The sequence below is a fragment of the Rhea americana genome, unplaced genomic scaffold (assembly GCF_003343005.1).
Source record: "Rhea americana isolate MKP2758 unplaced genomic scaffold, rheAme1 scaffold_12, whole genome shotgun sequence".
Classification (NCBI taxonomy): Eukaryota; Metazoa; Chordata; class Aves; order Rheiformes; family Rheidae; genus Rhea; species Rhea americana.
Window position 1 is genome coordinate 4,679,152 of NW_028185261.1, and position 25,619 is coordinate 4,704,770.

At 42.1% G+C, this 25,619-nt stretch overlaps 1 protein-coding gene across 1 annotated transcript in view; it reads left to right on the forward strand.

Annotated features, from left to right (window-relative positions):
* LOC146600541 (titin-like) overlaps positions 1–25,619 on the forward strand; it is a 242,582-nt gene that overhangs the window by 57,360 nt on the left and 159,603 nt on the right. The window contains exons 50-96 of the mRNA XM_085321165.1: positions 207–485; positions 585–863; positions 977–1,264; positions 1,391–1,669; positions 1,774–2,055; positions 2,168–2,446; positions 2,557–2,835; positions 2,931–3,209; positions 3,328–3,615; positions 3,719–3,997; positions 4,133–4,414; positions 4,539–4,817; positions 4,960–5,238; positions 5,336–5,614; positions 5,738–6,025; positions 6,272–6,550; positions 6,790–7,071; positions 7,712–7,990; positions 8,096–8,377; positions 8,874–9,152; positions 9,274–9,561; positions 9,769–10,047; positions 10,149–10,427; positions 10,531–10,809; positions 10,925–11,212; positions 11,345–11,632; positions 12,573–12,854; positions 13,638–13,916; positions 14,027–14,308; positions 14,453–14,731; positions 14,844–15,131; positions 15,340–15,618; positions 15,735–16,013; positions 16,091–16,369; positions 16,508–16,795; positions 16,969–17,256; positions 19,931–20,212; positions 20,469–20,747; positions 20,860–21,141; positions 21,265–21,543; positions 22,022–22,309; positions 22,464–22,742; positions 22,831–23,109; positions 23,211–23,489; positions 24,005–24,292; positions 24,447–24,734; positions 25,322–25,612. Coding sequence (XP_085177291.1) covers positions 207–485; positions 585–863; positions 977–1,264; positions 1,391–1,669; positions 1,774–2,055; positions 2,168–2,446; positions 2,557–2,835; positions 2,931–3,209; positions 3,328–3,615; positions 3,719–3,997; positions 4,133–4,414; positions 4,539–4,817; positions 4,960–5,238; positions 5,336–5,614; positions 5,738–6,025; positions 6,272–6,550; positions 6,790–7,071; positions 7,712–7,990; positions 8,096–8,377; positions 8,874–9,152; positions 9,274–9,561; positions 9,769–10,047; positions 10,149–10,427; positions 10,531–10,809; positions 10,925–11,212; positions 11,345–11,632; positions 12,573–12,854; positions 13,638–13,916; positions 14,027–14,308; positions 14,453–14,731; positions 14,844–15,131; positions 15,340–15,618; positions 15,735–16,013; positions 16,091–16,369; positions 16,508–16,795; positions 16,969–17,256; positions 19,931–20,212; positions 20,469–20,747; positions 20,860–21,141; positions 21,265–21,543; positions 22,022–22,309; positions 22,464–22,742; positions 22,831–23,109; positions 23,211–23,489; positions 24,005–24,292; positions 24,447–24,734; positions 25,322–25,612 — 13,257 coding nt within the window. The remainder of the gene's footprint in view (positions 1–206; positions 486–584; positions 864–976; positions 1,265–1,390; positions 1,670–1,773; positions 2,056–2,167; positions 2,447–2,556; positions 2,836–2,930; positions 3,210–3,327; positions 3,616–3,718; positions 3,998–4,132; positions 4,415–4,538; positions 4,818–4,959; positions 5,239–5,335; positions 5,615–5,737; positions 6,026–6,271; positions 6,551–6,789; positions 7,072–7,711; positions 7,991–8,095; positions 8,378–8,873; positions 9,153–9,273; positions 9,562–9,768; positions 10,048–10,148; positions 10,428–10,530; positions 10,810–10,924; positions 11,213–11,344; positions 11,633–12,572; positions 12,855–13,637; positions 13,917–14,026; positions 14,309–14,452; positions 14,732–14,843; positions 15,132–15,339; positions 15,619–15,734; positions 16,014–16,090; positions 16,370–16,507; positions 16,796–16,968; positions 17,257–19,930; positions 20,213–20,468; positions 20,748–20,859; positions 21,142–21,264; positions 21,544–22,021; positions 22,310–22,463; positions 22,743–22,830; positions 23,110–23,210; positions 23,490–24,004; positions 24,293–24,446; positions 24,735–25,321; positions 25,613–25,619) is intronic.

The following is a 25,619-nucleotide window of genomic DNA, read 5'->3' on the forward strand; positions in this document are numbered from 1 at the left end:
ACCTTAGTGCATCCCAGATACCGAGTTTAAAGGTTCAGGTGTTAACCTCACAGCAGGGGAGTGCAGCTCTTACCATGCCTGTACTTTAGCCAGATTGCACCGTGTGCTGCACACACTGTCTTACAAAACAATCCTTGAGCAGCTGGTTTCATGCCATGATGCAGTAGCAGATGAGTATTTCTTTTTGTCTCCCTTCTTTGAACTAGAACCACCATCTTTTGTTAAGAAGATTGAAAATGTGACAGCTCTGGCTGGAGATACTATTATGTTACAGGCTGTGGTGAAAGGGTCAGAGCCTATTTCTGTGGTATGGATGAAGGGAAAAGACATTGTTCAAGATGACAACAGAGTGAGAGTGACATTTGAACATGGCCTGGCAACACTGCAAATTGCTGGTGTACAGCTGAGCTCTGGTGGCAAATACTGCTGCGTGGCTGAGAACGATGCAGGGAGTCAGTCATGCTTTGGAGAACTAACAGTTAAAGGTCAGTGTAGGAGCCCTTTGACCCCCTGCGATGTCTCCTACATGAGAAGAAGAGCAATTCCCTTTTGTCCTTAACACCAGTTCTTTAAATCTGTTGTAGAACCTGCCAAAATTGTTGACAAATCAGAAGTGATTCAGGTAACAGCAGGGGATCCAGCCATTCTGGAGTATACTGTCACGGGCACTCCAGAGCTAAAAACCAAATGGTTCAAAGACGGAAGGCCACTACCTGCCAGCAAGAAATATAGGATCAGCTTTAAAAATAACATCGCTCAGCTCAAGTTTTATACCGCCGAAATGCAAGACAGTGGCGAGTACACCTTTGAGATATCCAATGATGTGGGGATCAGCTCTTGTACTACCAGCTTTACTGTGCTAGGTTGGTACTGACTCTTTGTAGAGCCCTGCTACTCTGCTCTGAGCCTGAGAGACCCAGAAGCAGAACTGAGCCTCTCTTTTGCTCACATGTTGCTTTCTTTTCACACCCAACAGATCGCACGCTCCCTCCCTTCTTTACTAAACCACTGAAGAATATTGACAGTGTCATTAGTGCCTCATGCCGCCTAGACTGCAAAATTTCTGGATCTCTTCCAATGACTGTCTCTTGGTTTAAGCAGGATACCGAGATCACTACAAGTGCCAAGTACACAGTACACTTTGCAGAAGGGTCAGCGTCTTTGGAAATAAAACATCTAGACACAAGTGATGCTGGGGTTTACATTTGCAGAGCCACAAACTCAGCTGGTAGCAAAGACAGCAGTAGCACTTTGTTTGTAAAAGGTTTGGCAATTTGTTTTGTGTTTCTTTCTTGCATACTTTTTCTTTTCATATGATAATACTTATCTTCCCCACAGTGCAGTCTGCGTGTCTTACTCTTCACAATTGTTTCCCTTCAATGCAATCTAGAGCCACCCAGCTTTATTGTAGAACCAGAATCCAAAGATGTACTGCCTGCATCAACCGTACGTTTCAAGAGCACATTCAAAGGCACAACGCCACTGACGGTGAAATGGTATAAGGATGAAAGTGAGCTGATGACGGGAGGAGCCTGCTACATTATGACAGAGGCGCTAGCGAGCTACCTGGAGCTTTATGCAGTCAAACCTGCAGACTCGGGAAAATACACTTGCAAAGTCTCCAATATAGCTGGTTCAGTAACATGCAGTGCAAACTTGTTTGTAAAAGGTTTGCGTTCTCACTCTCTTTTTAGCTTCTTTCRGCTGCTGGACTGATCCCAGTGGCACTCTTTGATGCCTTCTTTATTCTGAACACTTTTCTTAAATCTACAGAACCTGCTGCCTTCAAGGAGAAGCTAGAGCCAACCCATCTGGTCAAGAAAGGTGGATATGCTGAGCTGATCTGTAAAGTCACTGGCACCCCTGACATTAAAATCACGTGGTTCAAGGATGATAGGGAGATAAAAGAGAGTGACAAATACAGGATGTCTTTTACAAAATCCACAGCAGTACTCCATCTTATGGAGGTTGAGACTGAAGACAGTGGAGAATACATTTGCGAGGCCAGAAATGATGCTGGAAAAGATATTTGCAGCAGCGTTGTTACAATCAAAGGTGTGTGTGACACCCACCATCCCAGACAGTTTGTCTCTTTAAACTCTATGCAGTTTTACAGACTTCCTAAGCATGATTAATACAAACTGCATTTTTTTCTTTTGCACTGTAGAGTCGCCTTATTTTAGCAAGGAGTTTCAATCCATGGAAGTCTTAAAGGATTCTGATGTGATTTTGGAATGCGAGGTGCTTGGCACACCTCCCTTTGAAGTATTTTGGGTGAAGGATGATAAACCTGTGCGGAGCAGTAAGAAGCACAGAATAAGCATTGAGAAATCTTTCATTAGCCTCCACATTTTCAGGTTTGATGCTTCTGATGTTGGCGAGTATCAGTGTAGAGTAACAAATGATGTTGGGACCTGCCTCTGCAGTTCGGAGGTCACACTGAAAGGTTAGTGCAAGCTACAGAATGACAGTGGCACACTCTCATCCCAGTGTGGTTTCCATGCCACACTGCTGTGTATCAGACCCGTGCTTACTTAGCCTCTTTCTTCCTACCAGAGCCCCCGCAGTTTTTGAAGAGGATAGAAAACATTAGCTCCCTCCGAGGGGGCACAGTTGTGTTTCAGGCTGCCATTAAAGGCTCATTGCCCATCACTGTGTCCTGGCTGAAAGACAACGATGAAGTTATTGAAGATAACAACATCAAAATGACCTTCGTGAACAATATTGCCACTCTTCTGGTGAGGTCTATTGAGCTGAAACACGATGGGAAATATTTCTGTCAGGCTAAAAATGAGGCAGGAATTCAGAGGTGTTCTGCTCTGTTGACTGTCAAAGGTTGGTCCAGTCTCTGAGTGCTTGCAGTGATCTAAGACAGTTGTGATTTTTACAAATGCCCTTAACACACTCCTCTATCTCGCTTTTCGCAACAGAGCCTGCTACGATTGTGGACAAGGCCGTGTCAATAGATGTGACTGAGGGAGACCCAGCAACCTTGCAGTGTAAATTTTCAGGAACTAAAAATATTACAGCCAAGTGGTTCAAAGATGGCAAGGAACTGACTTTAGGCCCAAAATATAAGATCAGCATTACGGATACTGTCTCAGTCCTAAAGGTGCTGCATACAGAAAAGAAAGATAGTGGGGAATACATATTTGAGGTTCACAATGATGTTGGGAGCAGTAGCTGTTCTGCCAGCATTAACGTCCTAGGTGTGTATGGGCTCTCTTTTATTACTGTTTTTACAGACATATTGTCTTCTCCCGAGATGAGATCTACCACAACTGTAGCTGAATTTAATACTTTGTCTTTTTACTCTGTCTTGGATAGATCTCATTATACCACCTAAATTCACCAAAAAGCTCAAGAAAATGGACAGCATTAAAGGATCTTTCGTCCACCTAGAGTGCATAGTGTCTGGTTCACATCCTATAAGCATCCAGTGGTATAAGGACAGCCAAGAGATAACAGCAAGTGATAAGCATAAATACTCTTTCCATGATAATACTGCCTTCCTGGAAATCAATAATCTAGAAGGCACGGACAGTGGCTCCTACACCTGTGAGGCAACAAATAAGGCAGGAAGCAACCAATGCAGTGGTTTCTTAACAGTCAAAGGTTTGAGATCTTTCTTCTCTCTCTAGTGTTAGGCCTCTAATTCATAACTTTGAAGTTCTTCTGTCTCACAGTAATCCTCTTTCTTCTTTTTTACGTGTTATAGAACCGCCATATTTTGTGGAAAAACCCCAGTCTCAAGAGGTTGTGCCCAATGCTAGGGTTCAGTTCAAAGCGTTGGTGAAAGGCTCTACTCCTCTACAGATAAAGTGGTTTAAAGATGGCCAAGAGCTCCTTTCTGGAGCCAATTGCTCTGTCTGGAAAGATGACACTTCTAGTGTGCTGGAGCTCTTCTCAGCTAGGACTTCTGATTCTGGGAATTATACTTGTCAGATAAGCAATGATGTGGGGACAGCAACTTGCAAAGCAGCTCTGTTTGTGAAAGGTGTGCAACCCAATGTTCTCATCTTTTTGCTTCTGATTTTTCCTTGTAATGTGTGCGAAGGAGGGAGAAAATCCCTATATTTCTCCAAACTACCTTCATTATTATAAACCTTCACCTTTTCTGTCCATCTTCTAGAGCCCCCCAAGTTTATTCAGATGCCAACTCCTGTAGTAGCTTTGCGTGAAGGACAGTCCACCACTTTTGAGTGCCAGGTAGTAGGCACGCCAGAAATCCACGTCACCTGGTACCTGGATGGGAATGAAGTGACTGACCGAGCTAAGTATGGCATCTCCTTCATAGACGGTTTAGCCACTTTGAAAGTCACTAAAGCCAGAGTGTTGGATAGTGGGATTTATGTCTGCGAAGCCCGCAATGATGCAGGCAGTGAGAGCTGCAGCATCGAGCTGAAAGTGAAAGGTTGGTTGTGACCATCTTGCCCTCACCTAGCCACACCGTGTAGTGGGCGTGATAGAATGGGGATATCTTTTCTCCTCTCATCCTCTCAGGTTACTCTCCACCTTCTCCCTGTTTCTCTTTATAGAGCCTCCAACATTTGTTCGGGAGTTGAGACCCACTGAGGTGGTGAAGGGTATGGAGGCCACACTCGAGTGTGAGGTGACTGGTACTCCTCCATTTGAGGTGAAATGGCTGAAGAACAATAAGGAAATGTTTAGCAGCAAGAAATATGCCATCTCGGCCAAAGAATCAGTGTTTACTCTTAATGTGACTAACTGTGATGACTCGGATGTTGGTGAATATCAATGCATTATATCAAATGAAGGAGGGAGCTGTTCTTGTAGCACAAGGCTCAGCTTGAAAGGTCAGCCCCCTAGGAAGTGTACCCCAAACATTCAGTGCCCTAGTTATAGTGTAATAACTCGGATGACCTTATATGATCTCTTTTTTCCCCTTCTCCCTTTATATGGCTTCTCCTCCAAACCACTAACAAAACCACACTACAGAACCACCGTCCTTTGTCAAGAAGCTGGAGAACGTCACTAGCGTTTTGAAGGGTTCTGCATTCTTCCAGTGCGTTGTAGCAGGTGCTCAGCCCTTATCTGTGTCATGGATAAAAGATGACAAAATACTGGAAGAAGACAAGTACCACCATATTACCTTTGAGAATGGTGTGGCCACACTGCAACTCACCAACGTTGACCTCAGCCACAGAGGGAGGTACACCTGCCAGGCAAAGAATGAATCTGGAATTGAGAAGTGCTTTGCTTTGCTTTTTGTACAAGGTGTGTATGCCCCTTTGAGCTCATCCTGAAGGAGTACTAGGGAAGTCAGGCTCCTTCTGTGTAGCTAACTGCCATTTTTGTACATTTTGTACCTCAGAGCCTGCACGGATCATAGAAAAGGCTAAATCACTTAAAGTCACTGAAAGAGACCCTGTGACTTTGGAGTGCACTGTGGAGGGGACACCAGAACTCCGAATAAGATGGTACAAAGATGGCAAACAGCTCCTTCCCAGCAGATACTACACAATGAGTTTTGAAAACAATGTGGCCAGTTTCAGGATTGAGCCTGTATCAAAGGAGGATAGTGGTACATATGGTTTTAAGGTTGAAAATGACTTTGGAAGTAGCACCTGCGAAGCTGTTCTGACTGTGCTAGGTTTGTACTGTCATTTGCCAAATTTGCCAGTCTAGCCGTGAGGAGATAAAAGAAAATCTGTGTTTGTGAAAGGCAAGCAGGAAGGTAATCTGTACGCTTTTTCCATTTTTTTGTGTTGGACAGATCAATCAATTCCTCCCTCTTTTATCAAAAAGCTAACCAAAAAGGATACTGTTCTGGGCTCTTCTATCCGAATGGAGTGTAAAGTCTCTGGGTCACTCCCTATTACTGCAAAATGGTTTAAGGATGGAAAAGAAATAATGGACAGCGCAAAATGTAGAAGCCTGTGCCAYGAGAACACCATGTCACTCGAGATTGCAAATCTAGAACTGGCAGACACAGCAAATTATACATGCAGTGTCTCCAATGTTGCTGGAAGCGATTCTTGCAGTGCTGTCTTGACAGTGAAAGGTTTGAAACTCTTTGATCATTTCTTCTTATCTGTGATAGATGCTGGGAAAGGACTCTAAATCTTCAGCTAACATAGTCTTACACCTTTTTAATATTAACATTTAAATCTTACTATCTCCATTTTCTTATTGTGAATCTTTATCCTCTTAAGTTTACAGTGTCTCTACTTCCTTCAGTTAACTCATTTTTCTTCATTATTAGGCATTTCTGTGGTAACTGAATATTTCTTTTCTTTAAAAAACACAGAGCCACCAAGCTTCTTAGTAAAACCTGAAAGCCAGCAAGTCATCCCAGATTCCACAGTGGAGTTCAAGACCACACTAAAAGGAACACCACCTTTTACAGTAAAGTGGTTCAAAGAAGATTTAGAACTTGTATCTGGACCAACTTGTTTCATTGGGATCGAAGGGTCGACTGGGTTCTTAACCCTCTATTCAGTGGATACTTCTAGGAGTGGACACTACACTTGCCACGTTTCAAATGATGTTGGCAGTGACTCTTGCACTACAACCTTGATGGTAACAGGTGTGCGCTCTTTCTCATTGTGGTGCCATATTTTTGCCCATTTCTTTTCTTTTATTTTCTTTTATTTTCTTTTATTTTCTTTTTGCTGAGTCCATCTACCTCTGTGCTCTTTGAAATATGACCAAAGGAACCCCCTACTCTGTGTTTGCAACTTGCGTTTATTTGACTTGTTCTTTTCCCTTCTTGTTCCTTTTCAATATTAATTCAGACCTCCTGACCCCACTTTTCTGGTTTTTTAGAACCCCCCAAGTTTACTAAGAAGCTAGAGGCTGCAAAAGTAGTCAAGCAGGGTGACTCAGCCCGGCTTGAGTGCAAAGTAAGTGGATCTCCAGAAATGAAAGTAGTGTGGTTCAGAAATGACCATGAAATTGTTGCCAGTGAAAAATTCCGGACCTCATTCATTGACTCTGTGGCCGTGCTTGAAATGAATTATCTCAGCACTGAGGAGAGTGGTGACTATATCTGTGAAGCTCACAACCCTGCCGGCAAGGCCAGCTGCAGCACCAAAGTTACAGTGAAAGGTTAGCAGTTCTCTTTTTTCTGACTACATCCTGTTAATATCCTGTTAATTTCCCCTGATGGTTTCTTTTGCTCAGTAATCCACAGGAACGTAAGATTAGTTCAGGGACTGCCTTTTTCTTCATGTCCTGTTTGTTTCTTGAAGTCCCCATTCCCCTTTTGCTAGAGCCTAAACAAAAAAGTTGTTGTCCTTAGGCAGGTGTTTTCTAAGCTAGTTGTTCCTCCACTCCATGACTGCCAAGATCCAAGACATGTTGTAGTGGGATCTGTTCTRTCATGAAGCATTGGTAGAATAGTCTGAAATTTGAATAAAAAAACAGACCCAAACTCTGAGTAGTGTCATATACTGATCCTCATCTGAGACCACTACCTGCTAAAAGGGACCAGTATCCTCTCTGCCTCGGGTCACCTCTTCAGTTTACCTTTGCTACAGCAATGCTAAGAGGCCTGGTGCTGGTTGCTCACCTCCCTGCAAGGTAGTCAGAGAGCATTTCATGGTGTGCCCAGAAAATGAGGAAAGTCCTTTCCCATTCTATTGATTTTCCCAGCAGTCTTGTTGTGGAAAACTGGTATCAGTAAACTGTATTTTAGCCAAATAACTCCGGATTCCTTTCTAAAAATGCTTTTTTCTTCCATTGGTAGAACCTCCTGTCTTTAGCAGGAAGCCTTCTCCAGTAGACATGCTCAAAGGGACTGAGGTTAGCCTGGAATGTGAGATTTCAGGAACACCGCCATTTGACGTTACCTGGTACAAAGACAGGAGACAAATCCGCAGTAGTAAGAAATATAAGGTTACAGCCAAAAACTACCATACAAGCATTCACATTCTTAATGTCGAAGCTGCAGATGTTGGTGAATATCAGTGCAAAGCTCAGAACGACGTAGGAAGTGACACTTGTTTTTGCACTGTGAAGTTGAAAGGTAAGATATCAGCATGTATGCATTCTGCAGTGCTCCCAATGGCACTGCATTGCTCTTCTCTTATGCAAAAACTCTGTTTACTTCAACTGCATGTTTCTTGTCCAGAACCACCAAAATTCCTGACAAAAATAAACAGCGTGACTGTTGTGGTTGGCGAACCAATAGAGTTACAAGCAAGAGTAGAGGGCTCCCAACCCATATCTGTGCAATGGCTTAAAGACAAGGAGGAAGTCATTAGAGAAAGTGAAAACACAAGGATCACCTTTGTGGAGAACATTGCAACTTTACAACTCACACGCACGGAGACAAGCAGTGCTGGAAAATATGTATGTCAGATTAGAAATGATGCTGGAAGTCGCGAGTGCATGGCTACCTTAACTGTTCTAGGTTGGTAACAAACACAAGTTCATAAAAAATCTTCTTAAGTTAGGAACTTGGTGATTTAGTGTCAGCTGCATGCTTTGCTTATGACCCTTGAGCAGAACAACCAAAACAGATAATCCTTGTACTCCCAGAAAGCAGTAGTCAGGAATTATTTCTAGTCATCCAGTAATAAGAGTGAAAGGAGCCACAGGCCCCTACCCTGTTTTGGGATCTAGTTGACTACAGTCCCATCTTCTACTCAGGTCTCCTTAGAGTGGATCAGACAGGTGCATTTCACTCCAAGGAATTCCAAAATATCTTTATGTCATTTTGGAGAGTATGAATCTCCAGGCCAGGGTAGCATAAAAGGTGGGAAAATGGAGCTGAAAACATTGCTCAGCCGAACAGAGATATCCTTACTATCAAATGTGTAAGTCCTATCTTATAGTGCTATGACACCTGTAGCGACTACAGGTCAAATCAGGTTTTCACCATATGTGTTGCCTATCTCTCCTTCTAGAGCCTGCAGTCATTGTAGAGAAAGCAGAACCAATGAGAGTTACTATAGGAGATTCCTGTACTTTGGAGTGCAAAGTAGCAGGCACACCAGAGCTTTCCACTGGGTGGTTCAAGGATGGAAAAGAGCTGACCAGCAGCCACAAATACAGAATTACTTTCCTCAACAAAGTATCTACACTTAAAATTATGGATGCGGAAAAGGAAGATGGCGGATTGTACACTTTTGCCGTGCAGAACGATGTGGGGAAAAGCAGTTGCACAGCCTCAGTTGATGTTTTAGGTTGGTTGGGCAGTCTTCTATCTTTTATGAAAAATTCCTTTTGACTGTTTTCTCTTTCTTTTCCTCCAGTSTTTCCTTCCTTTTCTTTCTAATTGTGAATATATTATATTTTCTTATGCAGATCGAATCATTCCTCCTTCTTTCACAAGAAAGCTAAAGGAAACTCCTTGTGTCCTGGGTTCCTCAGCGCTGCTGGAGTGTAAAGTGTCGGGTTCACCCCCTATTTCTGTTGCCTGGTTCCAAAATGGACTTAAGTTAGTCAGTAGCGATAAGCATCAAATCTCCTTTTCAGATAACCTATGTATTTTAGAAGTGAATTCACTTAGCTCCTCAGATACTGGAACTTACACCTGCAAAGCTACCAACATAGCTGGTTCAGATGAATGCAGTGCTGTATTGACTGTGCAAGGTCAGTATACGACAGTCAACAAGTTCTCTGAGCTATTCTTTCCTCTTTTTCTCTTGAAAATGCTTATAGTCTTTTGTAAGAATATTGTGGGGAAATTATGCACTGGAAAGTAAAGATATTGTTCTTCATCTTCAGGTGGTGTGTAGAAACACCAAGATTTTTCTGTAGCAACCTGTCTTCATCGCTCTTTTTCTCTTGTGTGTTTAGAACCACCTTCTTTTGAGAGGACACCTGAGCCTCTGGATGTCTTGCCAGGCACAAGCATCACTTTTACAGGTGTTATCAGAGGAACCCCTCCTTTTAAGGTGAACTGGTTTAGAGGGGCCAATGAACTTGTGTCAGGGGATAAATGCAATATCTACTTGGAGGACTCTGTTGTGGAGCTGGAGTTATTCGATGTTTCTCCTCTCCAAAGTGGAGACTACACTTGCCTAGTAACTAATGATGCTGGCAGGGCAAGTTGTACAACACACCTTATAGTAAAAGGTTTGTAGAGATTGCAGCTCTCTATTTACTCTAAGATATTGTTCCCTTCCCTCCATTTGTAATGTTGTGCTCAACCCTTGTGGCTTCTTACCATTCATTAGAGCCAGCTGTCTTTGTGAAGAAACTGAGTGATCAATATGTGGAGCCTGGCAAGCCCATCATCCTGGAGGGCACTTACACAGGCAGCCTGCCCATCTCTGTGACATGGAAGAAGAATGGCCACACTGTCACTCAGTCTAAGAAGTGTAGCATAACCACCACAGAAAAGTCCTGCATCCTGGAGATTCTTGAGAGCACCAAAGAGGATGCAGGGGAATACACTTGCCATGTTGAAAATGAGGCAGGAAGAGATGTCTGTGAGGCTGTAGTCTCTACCCTAGGTGTGTGTTCCCTTTGCTTCTTTTTCTTGCTTATTCTTTCCAATGTGTGCTTTCCAAGATCTGGCACTATTAATGAGCTTGTCTAATTGCCTTTCTTTTTTAGAACCTCCCTATTTTGTTACACATTTGGAACCTCTTGAGGTGTCGGTTGGGGATTACACAACACTGCAATGCCACGTTGCTGGAACACCAGAAATTACTGTGTCTTGGTACAAAGGCGATACAAAACTCAGGTCTACTCCTGAGTACAAAGTGTTCTTTAAAGACAACGTTGCTACACTCATTTTCAACAAAATAGTTAGCAGTGACAGTGGAGAATATATCTGCAAGGCAGAAAACAGTGTAGGAACTGCATCTACAAAGGCTCTCTTAACAGTTCAAGGTGATGATTTTATATTAGCTTGCTCCAAACTTTTTTTTAGTGCTTTTTCTCTTGCAAAACTATCAAAAACCATTGCTTCCTGGGACATATTTATCTTTTACTTGGTTTATTCCAGAGCGTAAACGACCACCTTCCTTCGCAAGAAAATTAAAGGACATTGAGCACCCCGTTGGCTTACCCCTTAAATTTATGTGTCGACTCAATGGCTCAGAGCCTATTACTGTGACCTGGCATAAAGATGGCGTGCCACTAAGTGACGACCACAATGTGCACATGTCCTTTGTAGATAATGTTGCAGTGTTGCAACTGATGCAAACCGAGATGAATCATACTGGACAGTACTCCTGCACAGCCACCAATGCTGTGGGCACTGCAACCTCTACTGCTAGGCTAACAGTGGCAGGTGTGTTGGCTGGCAAAGCTTTTGCCTGGATTGCAGGCTCCCTTTTCCCTTTTCATATATGCAGTGGTATTTGTGTGTTGGATGAACTTTTGCATGAGGTATGAGTATTATATTGTTTTCTTGTGTTTCTAGAACCCAAGCAAGCTCCTATCTTTGATATCAAACCAGAATCTATTGATGTGCCATTTGGAGAAAGTGCTGACTTTGAATGCCATGTTATTGGAGCTCAACCAATACACATCACCTGGTCCAAGGATGGTCGAGAGATTCGAACTGGAGGAAACTTCAATATTACATTTGTAGCCAATACAGCTCACCTTCGAGTGCTCAGAGTGGGCAAAGGAGATGCTGGCCAATACACTTGCCAAGCTAGTAATGAAATTGGGAAAGATTTTTGCTCAGCTAAACTTAGTGTCAAAGGTATTGAGATTAAGACATCTTCATTCATACATTTTATTTGTCTTAGTTAAATTTAAGAGGCTTCTTTGTAACTGAGTCTCATTCTCCACCATTTCCAGTTTGGAAATACATAGAAARTAGCTTTTTAGAAAGCAGACACTGTACAATGAGGTGAATCTTCCCTCCTGACAAACTGCATGGCAGTGGAAGCCTCATGTACCTGTAAAATCTCTAAGGGACCACGTTTCTGAGGTCTCCTTGTAGGGCTGTTTGGAGACTTGCTTATGGTACTCTCCTTGCTGTTTTCGTTATCATGAGTATTGAAACTGCATTTACAGTGGTATTCATACGTAGCAATTACTATGTGGGAAACTATGTATCACTAATGGAAAGCATATATCACAATATGGTAAAACATCTTGCCTTTGTAGGCAGTAGGCCAGCATCAGTATCTCTTTCAGCTTTACTAAATGTTTCAATTTGGGTTCTGAATTGCTGATTTAATCTAGATTATGAATCAGCTAAGTTCTTCACATGGCAATATGCTTTAAAGATGTATAAGCAAGTGAAATTGTCCTTACCATGTTTCTGCTGCATCTGGAGAAGGGTCTTGGGGGCAAATGGTGTTGTCAAAGCTTTCATGTCAGCCTGGGGACATTTTCAAAGGTAATAGCAAAATTTCCCTTGTCTGGAGCAGTCATCCTTCACATATTTTTACAGCTATGAGCAGTCGGATCCAGTGTAGGTGGAACCTGGATCTAGTTGTTGTCTTTGCCTGCTTTTCTCCTTCTTGTGTTTTTCTTTGTGAGGAAATGCAAGTTGGAAGTAGATCCAGCTGCAGCAAACTCACTTTGATGCACCCTAAGACTCTTGTGCACCCCATGACTCTTGCTTAGCATTGTGGTTTTCTCTTGGCAAACAGGCACACTGTTACTCTCTATGCACTCGTTTTGTTCTGCAGAACCTCCCAAGTTCGTCAAGAAACCTGAAGCTTTGCGGTTCGTGAAGCAGGGGGACACAGTTCAAATCGAATGTAAAATCAGTGGCACACCAGAGATCAGGACTGTGTGGTACAAGAACGATCAGGGACTTCAGGCGAGCGACAGGCTCCACATGTCCTTTGTAGACTCCACGGCGGTGCTAACCATCTTGGGTGCCAGCATGGAAGACACCGGCGATTACATATGTGAAGCCCATAATTCTGCTGGCACTGCCAGCTGCAGCACTTCGGTCACAGTGAAAGGTTAGCAGTAGTGCTCCACACACCACCCGGCCCACTCCTGACTGCATGCTCCCCTAGAGAGTCAGCTGCTGCTGTGGAAGTCAGTGGCTGCTGGGACAGCATCTCCCCAGCTGCTCTTACGTTCAAATGACGCTGTGGGTAAGCATTGGAGGCCAGGCAGGAAATGGTGGTGGGTGCTCAGCGCTGTGCAGCCACTCCATTGCCTCCCTGTTTAAGTCAAGTGCAGGCTGAGTAAGGCAAGGTTGTCAAGTCACAAGGGAAGAATGGAACAGGGGGAGCCCCAGCCGTTGCAAGGGAGCTGGACAGAGTTTGCAGCCATCCCTCTGCCTCCTTTTTATACACACCGATCCCGACAGGAATGAAACCTAAGGAGGAGGAGGGGGCTGTGGTGCTGAGCATCATTGATGGAAGTTTGCCTGACTGGAAAGAGGCGGGGAAGGTTGGAATATGGCCCTAGAGAGAAGGGAGAGAGTAGCTCTTGGGTAGGGGTGAGCGCAGCAGTGGATCCGGAGGTTGAGTCAAGTGTGTTAGGCTGGACAGCCACACGGTGACTCCAAACAGGTGCAGAGGTGTCACATTTTCTGCCCTTGGAATTCTGAGTGCAGGGATGACTTGCTGGGAACTGCCAGGGCATTTTTTGGAGGTGAGGCCACATATCTGGAGGCTAAATATGGTTTTACAAGAATAAGTGTAGGCCCCCTTCCTGAATGTTGCCTGCTGCTGCTATCCAGAAACATACTGGGGAAGCACACTTACACATCCTGATGTGATTCTTTTTTATAGAACCACCTGTTTTTAGCAAGGTTCCAAGCCCTGTGGACATTCTTAAAGGCTCAGATGTTATCCTCCAGTGTGAGATAGCAGGAACTCCACCTTTTGAGGTAGCTTGGTTCAAGGACCGGAGGCAGGTCAGGAGCAGCAAGAAATTCAAGGTGACAGCAAAGCACTCCATTGCTAGCCTTCACATTCTCAATCTGGAAGCTCAAGATACTGGAGAATATCAATGCAAAGCCATGAACGAGGTGGGAAGTGACACCTGCACCTGCCCAGTGAAATTCAAAGGTTTGTAAGCTAGGGGATCAACAGCACCAGTTCCTTCTTTTCCTCCTGTCTGTCTCTTCTTCAAGCAGGAATGCGTGATTAATTCTCCTCTGCCTTGTTTTCACCATCAGAGCCTCCACGATTTGCAAAGAAGCTGAGTGACACTGCAATCTTCGTTGGGGAGCCAACATCCCTACAGGCAGTGGTGGAAGGATCCCCACCAATTTCTGTTGTCTGGCTCAAGGACAAGGGTGAAGTTATTAGGGAGAGCGAAAATGTCCAAATGTGGTTTATGGACAACATTGCAACTCTTGAGATTGCCAGTGCAGCAGGAGCTGATGTTGGGAAGTACATCTGCCAAATCAAAAATGATGCTGGCATGCGGGAATGCTCTGCCTTTTTGCAAGTGCTAGGTGGGTATAGCCTGCCCACAAGTATTATTTCTTGTCTCTTGCACGGTTGCCTCTCCCAGCCTTTCTTTGCTGCTTTTATCTTGTGCTCACTATTTTGCGGGTGGATTTCCTGATAACATGCTGTCCCTTCCCTTCCTGATTCAGAACCAGCAGTCATCTTAGAGAAGACCGAGCCCATCACAGTGATGGCTGGAAACCCATTCACCTTGGAGTGCAAAGTAGGAGGGACACCTGAACTTATCACTAAGTGGTACAAAGATGGCAGGGAACTAAGGAGCGACCGCAAATACCAAATTACCTTTTTAAACAATGTATCTACACTGAAAGTCTTTTCTGCAGAGATGGGAGATGGGGGCTTGTATACGTTTGAAGTGCAAAATGAGGTGGGAGACAGCAGCTGCATTTCTTCAGTTGATGTTTCAGGTCAGCAGTCTTTGTTGTTCACATTTGTCTTTAAACACATTTTTTTTTCTCCTTGCTTTCCACTGGAAAAAACAGCATTTTTCTTACTAGTCTTCTGCCTTATCCTCCTTAGATCGCCTTGTCCCCCCTTCATTTTCAAGAAAGTTAAAGGAAACAAGTGGGGTGCTAGGATCATCAGTCCTGCTGGAGTGTAAAGTGTCTGGCACATCTCCCATATCTGTGGCCTGGTTTCAGGATGGGAATGAGATCGTTAGCGGAGAAAAATATGAAATCTCGTTCTTGGATAACATTTGTGCTTTGAAGCTGAATGCCCTGGATGCCACAGATACAGGGCCATATACCTGCGTGGCAGCCAATGTGGCTGGGTCTGATGAATGCAGTGCCTTCTTGACTGTGCAAGGTCAGCTCCTTCTTCAAAATGATTCTTCCCTCTTCTCTTCCTGTGTTCTGGTTTTCCATGGTTTCTTTTTCTTGATTTTTTCCATTTTCTCCCTCCCTTTCTCCCTTCCTTCCTCTTTTTACTCCACACCCGCATTAGTTCCCACCTCCTGCAGGAACTCTCCTAATAATGTCTTTCCTTCTCTTCTCTTCTTTGTGTGACACCTTAGAACCACCTTCTTTTGTGAAAACACCGGACCCCCTGGAAGTTTTGCCTGGCTCAAGTGTGACATTCACGAGCTACATCAAGGGCAGCACCCCGCTSAAAGTGAGCTGGTTCCGAGGCATCAGGGAACTGGTGCCAGACAGCACCTGCTCCATCTCTTTGGATGAGTCTGTGACACAGCTGCAGCTGTACAATGTGGAGCCAGGCCACAGTGGAGACTATGCGTGCGTGGTCACTAACGATGCTGGCAGTGCCTCGTGCACTACTCACCTCTTTGTGAAAGGTGTGTGTGTGTGTTTGTGCATGTGCACATGCACATATGTCTGTCTCTTCTTGTGCATTGGGCCTGCAGCCCTGCCACAACGGTCCCTCTCACTACTGACATATGCCTCTCCACAGAGCCTGCAGTCTTTGTGAAGAAATTAAGTGATTTCAGTGTGGAGCAGGGAAAGTCCATCGTGCTGGAAAGCAGCTACATGGGCACCCCTCCCATCTCCGTAACCTGGAAAAGAAATGGCACACCTATTGCTCAGTCTCCACGCTGCAGTGTTACAACTACTGACAAATCTGGCATCCTCGAAATCTTCAACAGCACCAAGAGCGATGAAGGCGAATACACCTGTGAGGTTGCAAACGAGGCTGGTGGGGATGTCTGTCACAGCCTTGTGTCCATCCTAGGTGCGCGTCACCCCTGATCCCTCMAAGGCAGCCAAGTGGTGTTCTGCTTCTGTTCACTGTGCTCTTTTCTTCCCTAGAACCGCCCTATTTTCTCACACACCTGGACCGTGTGGAGGTGAAAGTCGGCGAGCCCTTGATCTTAAAATGCCAGATTGGTGGTGCACCGGAAATCAAGGTGTCTTGGTACAAAGATGACACCAAGCTCAGATCAACACAGGCTTACAAAATGCACTTCAAGAATAATGTGGCAACACTGGCATTCTCCATGGTGGAAGATAGTGACATTGGAGAATATGTCTGCAAAGCAGAAAACAGCGTTGGCTTCGCTACCTCCACAGCTTTGCTTGTTGTTAAAGGTGATGGATTGAAGCCACTCTTAGTTTGTAGGAACTCTGTTGTTTATTGAAAGGGGTTCTTATTAATGTCAGTGCTAATTAATTCTGGGTTGATAGGATGGCTTCCTACTTACAGTGGTGATTATTATTATTTTTCAGAACGTAAACTTCCCCCAACATTTGCCAGGAAACTGAAGGATATTCAGGAGACAGTTGGCGCCCCAGTGACATTTGATTGCCGCATAAATGGCTCAGAGCCTATCCAGGTGTCTTGGTACAAGGATGGGGCTCTCTTAAGTGACAGTGATAACATGCAATCAACCTTCTTAAATAATGTCGCGACTCTCCAGATCTTGCAAACCAGCATGGCTCACTGTGGCCAGTATACTTGCTCAGCCCAAAATGCTCTGGGAACTGCATCTTCTAGTGCCAAGCTCATCCTTACAGGTTTGTACCTCACTTTCAAACAAACATCTTTTGTAGTTCTTTGCTCTTTTATTCCTTTTACCCTTTCCCTGCTCTCCCCGTTGCATGACTGTAATGGAGTCTGCATGTGACATGGTGAGGTGTATGGTGAGGAGAGATCAGCGGTGAGCTCTGCCATGCTCTCCTCTTTGCAGAACATCTACAACCTCCCTTCTTTGACATCAAGCCGGTATCTGTCGATGTGGCACTGGGGGAGAGCGCTACCTTTAAGTGCCATGTGACTGGCTCTGCTCCCATGAGGATTACGTGGACCAGAGACAACAGAGAGGTCCGACCAGGTGGCAACTACAAGATAACACTGGTGGAAAACACAGCCAGCTTGACGGTCCTAAAAGTGGGTAAAGGGGATGCTGGACTTTACATGTGTACTGCCAGCAACAGTGTTGGAAAGGACGCGTGCGCAGCTCAGCTGGCTGTACAAGGTATTGCTTTTCTTCTTTGCCAGACTGACACCCAGAAAACACAACCCCAGATAGTACAGACAYGTTTGTGTTTGGGACTATCTTTACAAGACGACACACAGAGAACTCTTATTTCATTTAAATATTAATTTAATTTATAAATACCCTTTTTCTTTTGTTGTAGCTGGGTGGTTTGTCTTTGATATCAAAGGGCTCTTTTCATCTAAATGTTAACTCTGTCTTTGTACCCCATTGCACCTCTAAGAACAACCCTGTTGTACAGCAAAATTTCTGTCTTCTTTAAACTCTTCCTCCAAAAGTGCAGGGGAGGAATTTTAACTGACAGAGACAAGTTCACTTATGAGGTTTTAATTTACTGTTACCGAGTCTGTAGCTCCTGCAAATATTTTTACTCTTTCAGAGCCTGAAAATACAGAAAATTGCTGTTCTAGATGGTAAAAATTGGAGGATCTAAGTGCAGACTTGGTAACAAATATCTGTTCCGCCAACACACTGCTTCTGCCCTTAGTGTGCGGATCTTATGATTTGTACAGATCTAAATTTATTACTGGTATAAATGACATTTGTACATAAGCGTAATTTCCTTAATGTAGGCGAGAACCTTAGATTTATTTATAGCTGTTCCGAATATCTCATTCCTATTGACTTTATAGAAGGACAAACAGAAAATACACCTCTTAAATGAGTCATGAACTTGAATGCCCCCGTTGTTTCAGGGCCCTCATATTCTTTTTCTCTGTGTGAATTTAGGGGAGAAAAAAGCATTTTAAGAGTAAATACACTGACTTTTACTCTCTGCAACAGATAACATGAGATCTGCATCACCCCTAGCAAAATTTTGTAATAAGTACTGGCAAAATGCATTATATATGTCTGGAGTAAATATGTATTTGTAGGGATTTTTCTTGGTGAGGTTAGGAGGAGTGTGGCAGAGAGTGTGGCAGGCTGAATTACCCGTGAATTCAGTGGCGAGTAGGGATGCTGTTTTTATCTGGTTTGACTTACTGCAACTATATTCAAGGATTGTCATAAGAAATCTAATCCCTTTTAAAGATTTCAAGCTTGCTTTCACCAGAACTGCAATTCTGTTTATTCTTAATGATAACATTACTAGTAGGTTTATTTGACTCAAGTTACTGTTCATAAAATGATTCTAGCTGGCATTATTGGGTTTTTTTAGGCTTTAATTCTTTATTCACAAAATCCTAAATACATTTTTGTATTATTTTTTTCAGGATTATTTTTTCCTTTTTGATACTGAACTTACATTGGCATTCATTCAAATCCTTTAGAATTTGTACAACTTCCCAGAGCTGTAAAATTAACACTCATTGCTTCTCAGCTGGTTTCTATAGAACTTAGAAGTGCAAGTTCTCTGTGTTCATTGATTTCCATGTGTCCAGTCTGAGCAGACGCTGCCTCCCCTCTATTACATACAGAACAGATATAGCCTATTGTTTGTAGAGTCCAGGTCTTTTGATAAATTACTCTTGAACATCTCTTATTTTTTGTTAACTTTCCTGCATTTAAATTTTATGTTTTAAATCCATTTTAACAATTGCTTTTAGATTTTAGAAACTGCTTTGCTTAACATTCTAAGCACTTACCTTACTAAAATGTACATTCTTATTTTGGAAAGAAGCAGAACTAGAGTGTGATTGCTCAGCAATTGTCACTATGCAGCCAGGTAATCAACTCTTTGTCAAAATAAAATCTGATAGTAAATTATTGAGGTTGCAAGAGTCCTTGTGTTAACAAGCCATTAGCTTTTATCTTGAGAAACCCTAAGAAAATGTTGTTACTAACTTAGTATGCTCTGCAAATGCTCCACAGGTTGAAGTGACCCAGAGTAAAATAGATTTACTTTCCACACTTCACAGATAGATGCGTAAACAGGCACTTCATCCTGTTTTGTAAAGAGATTTGTCGGTCGGGCCCACATTACCACCTCTTTGTTTTACTAGTTAGATCTTTGATCCATGAGTCTTTGATCTCAAGTCTTGTGATTCTGAAACATTATTATAGTGCTTTTGATGTAAAAAGCACCCTTCCTCTCCTTACAGAACAAAATGTAACCATCTATTTTAATTTGCAGTCACAGGACGTGTAACACCAATTTCAGTAATACCAGCTATCTCATAATTTTTTCCCAACGTGACTGTTTTGAACCTCTTTTGTTTGCTTAGCTCCTTGCACTTGTATTTCTTAAATGTGTACAGGATTCTAACTAATACACATTTATTGACTATATCTGTTGTTAATGGAATATTAAGATACAAAGCACTTGCTGTAAAGCTCAGCATGAGTATTTTTCTTGATCATAGTTCTTGGCTAAACATTTTAGATTCTTGCATTTCTAACAGGCACATTTTATTACCTACGTAATGCAAGAGGACACTACTTAAAGAAAACCTCATAAGCCAGCTGATATAAACTGAATACCTAGACAGAGAACCAGAATAAAAAATAAACTAAAACTGAATTGCAGGTAGAGAACTTGTTTGCTCCCTGATGTACAGTTTGGACAGGCTTGAATCATCCAAAAATTAATAGTAGCTGCAGAAGTAGAATGTTTGCGTAACTCACCAAAGCTGACATTTTCTGTTACACATACCATGCTTATTCAAAGAATCAGTGCAGTTTAAAGCATCTTCTTCCCCTTTTGGCTTTCCAGAACCACCACGATTTATTAAGAAACTAGACTCCTCAAGACTTGTGAAACAGCATGATTCCACTAGGTATGAATGCAAAGTAGGTGGATCTCCAGAAATCAAGGTCATCTGGTACAAAGGTGAAACTGAGATCCATCCCAGTGAAAAATACAGAATGTCCTTTGAGGATTCAGTGGCAGTCATTGAAATGCATAATCTCAGTGTTGAAGACAGCGGTGACTACACTTGTGAAGCACAGAATCCAGCGGGTAGTGCAAGCACCAGTACCTCACTGAAAGTAAAAGGTCAGGATCCAAGCTCTTCCTTTCCTTTTATGAATCCTCCTCTATGGAAAAGTGGTTATGTCGCATTTTATTTCATCAGACAGGCCAAAACCATCTGAAAACATGGCATGTCTCTTGCCTATTTGTAATAGTGTGGGAGATAGCTTTTATTTATGGTTCACTCTTGCTCTTCAACCTCAGTATGGCTACTTGAATAACCTTTCCACTTCAGTGTCTTCAGCTCAAATAACACAAATTTTAACTCCTCTTTTTTTAGCACCTCCTGTTTTCACCAAGAAACCCCGTCCAGTCCAGACCTTGAAAGGGTCTGATATTCACCTGGAATGTGAACTTCAGGGCACTCCTCCATTCCAGATTTCATGGTACAAAGACAAACGAGAAATTCGGAGCAGCAAGAAGTATAAGGTCATGTCTGAGAACTACCTTGCTAGTATTCACATTCTCAGTGTGGATGCTGCAGATGTTGGTGACTATCACTGTAAAGCTGTAAACGATGTGGGAAGTGACTCCTGTATTGGCTCTGTAACACTAAGAGGTTTGTATAAGAATTGACACCTTCTTGACATTTCATTGTTCCTGTCATTCTCCTCCTACTTTTCCGCTCCGGGCACTTTTTTTTTTACTATTAAATATCTTCTCTTAAATAGCACCACCAACGTTTGTGAAGAAGCTGAGTGATCTCACTGTTGTAGTTGGGGAGTCAATTGAACTACAGGCTACAGTAGAAGGATCGCAGCCCATTTCTGTTCTGTGGTTGAAAGACAAAGGCGAAATTATTAGGGAAAGTGAAAACCTCTGGATCTCCTACTCAGAAAACATTGCAACCATGCAGATTGGAAATGCAGAACCAGCCAATGCTGGGAAGTACATCTGTCAGATAAAAAATGATGCTGGAGTTCAGGAATGCTTTGCCACTCTGACAGTACTAGGTTGGTAACATGGAAAAAAACGCATCACATGTCTTAAGATGCTTTGAAAATATCAGTTTTTATGCTACTAATACCTTTTGCATTGTTGTTCTTAAAAATGCTGTAACTTGCCTCTCCTTGCAGAACCTGCAGTCATTGTAGAGAAGCCAGGTCCAGTGAAAGTTACAGCTGGAGACTCTTGTACTCTGGAATGCACAGTAGATGGCACACCAGAGCTTACTGCCAGGTGGTTTAAGGATGGGAATGAACTGTCCACTGATCATAAATATAAAATCAGTTTCTTCAACAAAGTATCTGGGCTTAAGATCCTCAATGCAGGACTAGAAGACAGTGGAGAATACACTTTTGAGGTGAAAAACAGTGTTGGTAAAAGCAGCTGTACAGCTTCAGTGCACGTTTCAGGTTAGTGGACTACACTTTTTTAATCACATCTGATCCAGTTCTTTTAAAATGCCTTCAGGGAGCGCACTGTTTCTCATGGCTGGCAGTCTGGGAGTCATTGCTTGTATAATCTTAGAGTGCTTGGTGGGCCACTGTGGGAAAGAATAAATGACAGCCCAACCTCAGAGGTTAGGAGCTGTTGCAAGGGCTTGGTTTCTTCAGCATAAATCTACATCTCTTTTTCTGTCAGCTGATGCAGTATTGCTGCTTATGAAAGAGTGTTGCAAAAAGAAAAAGATGTCTCTCAAAAAGTGTGATATGCTCTAGCATATCCTTAAGCATCAACTATCTATTTTTCAACGACTTAGGCATGCAGGAAGAGATTCTAAAGGCAGATATTACAAAAGAAAGTTAATTGAAAGTTTATTATGCATGGGGGAACTTTCTATCCTTTAAGCTCCTGTACAGTAAAAATGTTTGTTTTTTTGAACACATGCAGATCGTATTATACCTCCTTCTTTCACAAGAAAACTGAAAGAAACACATGGTCAGCTGGGTTCTTCTGCTGTACTGGAGTGCAAAGTTTATGGGTCACCACCTATTACTGTTTCCTGGTTTCACGATGGAGAGGAGATTACCAGTGGAGACAAGTATCAGGCTACCCTTACAGACAACACCTGTTCTTTGAAAGTGAATGCACTTCAGGAGTCTGATATGGGAACTTACTTGTGCACAGCTACTAATGTAGCTGGGTCTGATGAATGCAGTGCATTTTTGACTGTTAGAGGTTAGTATTACTACAAAGCCAGAGTCAGAAGACATAAACTAGTTCGTTTTCAAAAAGACTACATTCTTGGCTTTGTTACATAGTTCTGATTATTATGCTCTTCATCAGAATTCCAAAAGTACTTATTCTCTGTCTGTTTTATATGTACGCTTAGAACCACCATCTTTTGTGAGGAAACCTGAACCACTGAATGTTTTATCTGGGGAAAACATAACCTTCACAAGCATCATAAAAGGCTCCTCTCCATTAGAAGTTAAATGGTTTAGAGGCAGCGTTGAGCTAGTACCAGGACACAGATGCAATATCACCTTGCAAGATTCAATTGCAGAACTGGAGCTGTTTGATGTACATGCACTTCAGAGTGGAGACTACACCTGCCTGGTCTCTAATGAGGCAGGGAAGATTTCTTGCACAACACATCTTTTTGTTAAAGGTTCGTCCAGATTACAGTTTCTTATGCTTCTTTTAAAAATAATCTCTTGACTCTATTTAATTTTTATTCTTCCCATTTTTCATCATAGAACCAGCCAAATTTGTGAAGAAGGTGAATGATTTAAGTGTAGAGAAAGGAAAATCTTTAATCTTGGAATGCACATATACGGGCACTCCACCAATTTCAGTGACGTGGAAGAAAAATGGAGTAAAAATAATGCACTCTGAAAAGTGTAGCATCACCACTACAGAAACCTCTGCCATACTGGAAATCCCTAATAGCAAACTAGAAGATCAGGGGCAGTATTCTTGCCACATTGAAAATGACTCTGGACAAGATAATTGCCATGGTGCAATCACAATTCTAGGTGCGTCATCAAGCTACTATCTCTTCATCAGGAGTTAGGGGAACTGCTTATGGTCATTGTGTGATACCTTCTTGTACTAATGGTGTGTGTTTGCTCTTCAGAACCACCTTACTTCATTACACCCTTGGAGCCGGTTCAGGTGACAGTTGGGGATTCTGCATCCTTACAGTGCCAGGTTGCTGGAACACCAGAAATGATTGTATCATGGTACAAAGGCGATACAAAGCTAAGAGGAACCGCTACTGTYAAAATGCACTTTAAGAACCAAGTTGCCACTCTGGTTTTCAGCCAGGTGGACAGTAGTGACAGTGGGGAGTATATCTGCAAAGTAGAAAACGCTATTGGGGAGGCTACTTCATCATCTTTACTCACAGTTCAAGGTGAATATTTCATTTCAAAAATAGAAAAATGACATATTTTTCTCAAGTATGTATTGCTCTTTTGGAAAAACAAAGATTATCTTTCCATTGTTAAATGCTATACCCCTTCCTGACCTATAAGAGACCCTGCAGTACCAACCCTATGGCACAAACTTCTATTATCAAAAACCTGTCAGGGTCACTAGTTTAAATATATCTCTTACTGTACCTCAGTTCTTCTGTAGGGATACAAGGTTCTGCCTCTTCATACACAGTTTAAGATATTGCTTTGGTTGTTTCCACAGATCAACAGTCCTGAGAACCTAAGTCTGAGGGTTAAATAGGCCCGCTGGATGTAACTGAAGGCAGAATGATTACATATTTTCTTAGCTGCAGTGTTTCTTTCACTACCAAATTAAATGCTACTAAATTAAATGATTTGCTGCATAACATTTGTAATCAGATCTTAAGAACAAAAATCCACAGTGAATACAGCTTCTGAAAGCCCTCACTCTAGAATACCTCTTTTCTTACAGAGCGTAAACTTCCTCCTTCTTTTACACGAAAATTAAGAGATGTTCATGAAACTGTTGGCTTACCAGTTACCTTTGATTGTGGCATAACTGGTTCAGAACCTATTGAAGTATCTTGGTATAAAGATGGTGTACATATAAAAGAGGACTACAATGTTCACACATCCTTCGTAGATAATGTAGCAACTCTCCAGATTTTGAAGACAAACAAAAGCCTTATCGGTCAATATACCTGCACAGCTACCAATGCTATTGGAACTGCTTCTTCTAGTGGCAGGCTTGTCCTTACAGGTTGGTGGGCTGTGAAGTATTTAATAGAAATATCTTAAAACTCATTTTTAATTTATATCTGGGTTTAATATTGTACAAATAATATTTATTTCATAGAAGTTTAAAGCAAACTGAGATTTTAAAGAGATGCTTTTTTATTTCTTTCACTCTTTAGAAGGGAAGACTCCTCCATTCTTTGACATCCCAATTGTACCTGTGGATGGTATTATTGGAGAAAGTGCAGTCTTTGAATGTCACATTGCTGGAACACAACCTATTAGAGTCACTTGGGCAAAAGACAACCAAGAGATTAGAACAGGAGGAAACTACCAGATCAGTTATGTAGAAAATACAGCCAATCTGACCATTCTAAGCGTTGGCAGGGGAGACTCTGGAAAGTATACATGCTATGCAAGCAATGAGGTTGGAAAGGACTCTTGCACAGCTCAGCTGAATGTTAAAGGTACTGAATGGAAAATACATTGTGTGTATGTTTTTCTTCCTTTAATTGTAAAGGAAGTCTTATTGCTGCAAGATAAATCAGAGAACAACTTTAAAACATAATTTTGAGAAATAGCTGAAAAATAACAGTCTGGARATATCCATGAGTTTCTGAATGGAAATAGGAAAGGACATCATTAAAAATAACGGGAGAAGGAAAGAAAGAGAATATTTTCTTGAATCTGATTTTTTTTATGGGCTTTGGCATGTTGAGTAGCTGATATAAACATCTGATTTCATTCTTCATCTTAATCTTCAAAAACCCTAGTGTTTTTAATGACATTTGATTCAAGCAATATAATAGCTTTTTTTTTTTTTTTTTTTTTTCAAATGGGAAAATAAACTATCACAGTGATGTTAGGAGCAAGACACTTGCCATTGATCTTGGTATACTTTCACTTAAAAAAAAAAGTTGTTTAAATGAGAGCAAATATTGATTCCCTAAATATTAAGTCATTATGTTAAAATTGTTCCTTGAAACATTTTCTTTAAAATATTTATTTTCAAATTAGATTCATAGAGTTTGAGTAACATATTACTTTCTTACAGAACGAAAAATTCCACCTACTTTTACTAAGAAACTGTCTGAAGCAGTAGAAGAAACTGAAGGGAATGAACTTAAACTTGAGGGCCGTGTTTCCGGCTCTCAGCCTCTGACTGTTGTTTGGTATAAAAATAATCAGGAAGTCCATTCAAGCCCTCATTGTGAAATATCATTCAAAAACAACACCTTACTCTTGCATATAAAAAGCACAGGGCAATCAGATGCTGGCTTATATACCTGTAAAGTGTCCAATGAAGCAGGAAGTGTACTGTGTACTTCTTCTGTTGTTATCAGAGGTTAGTT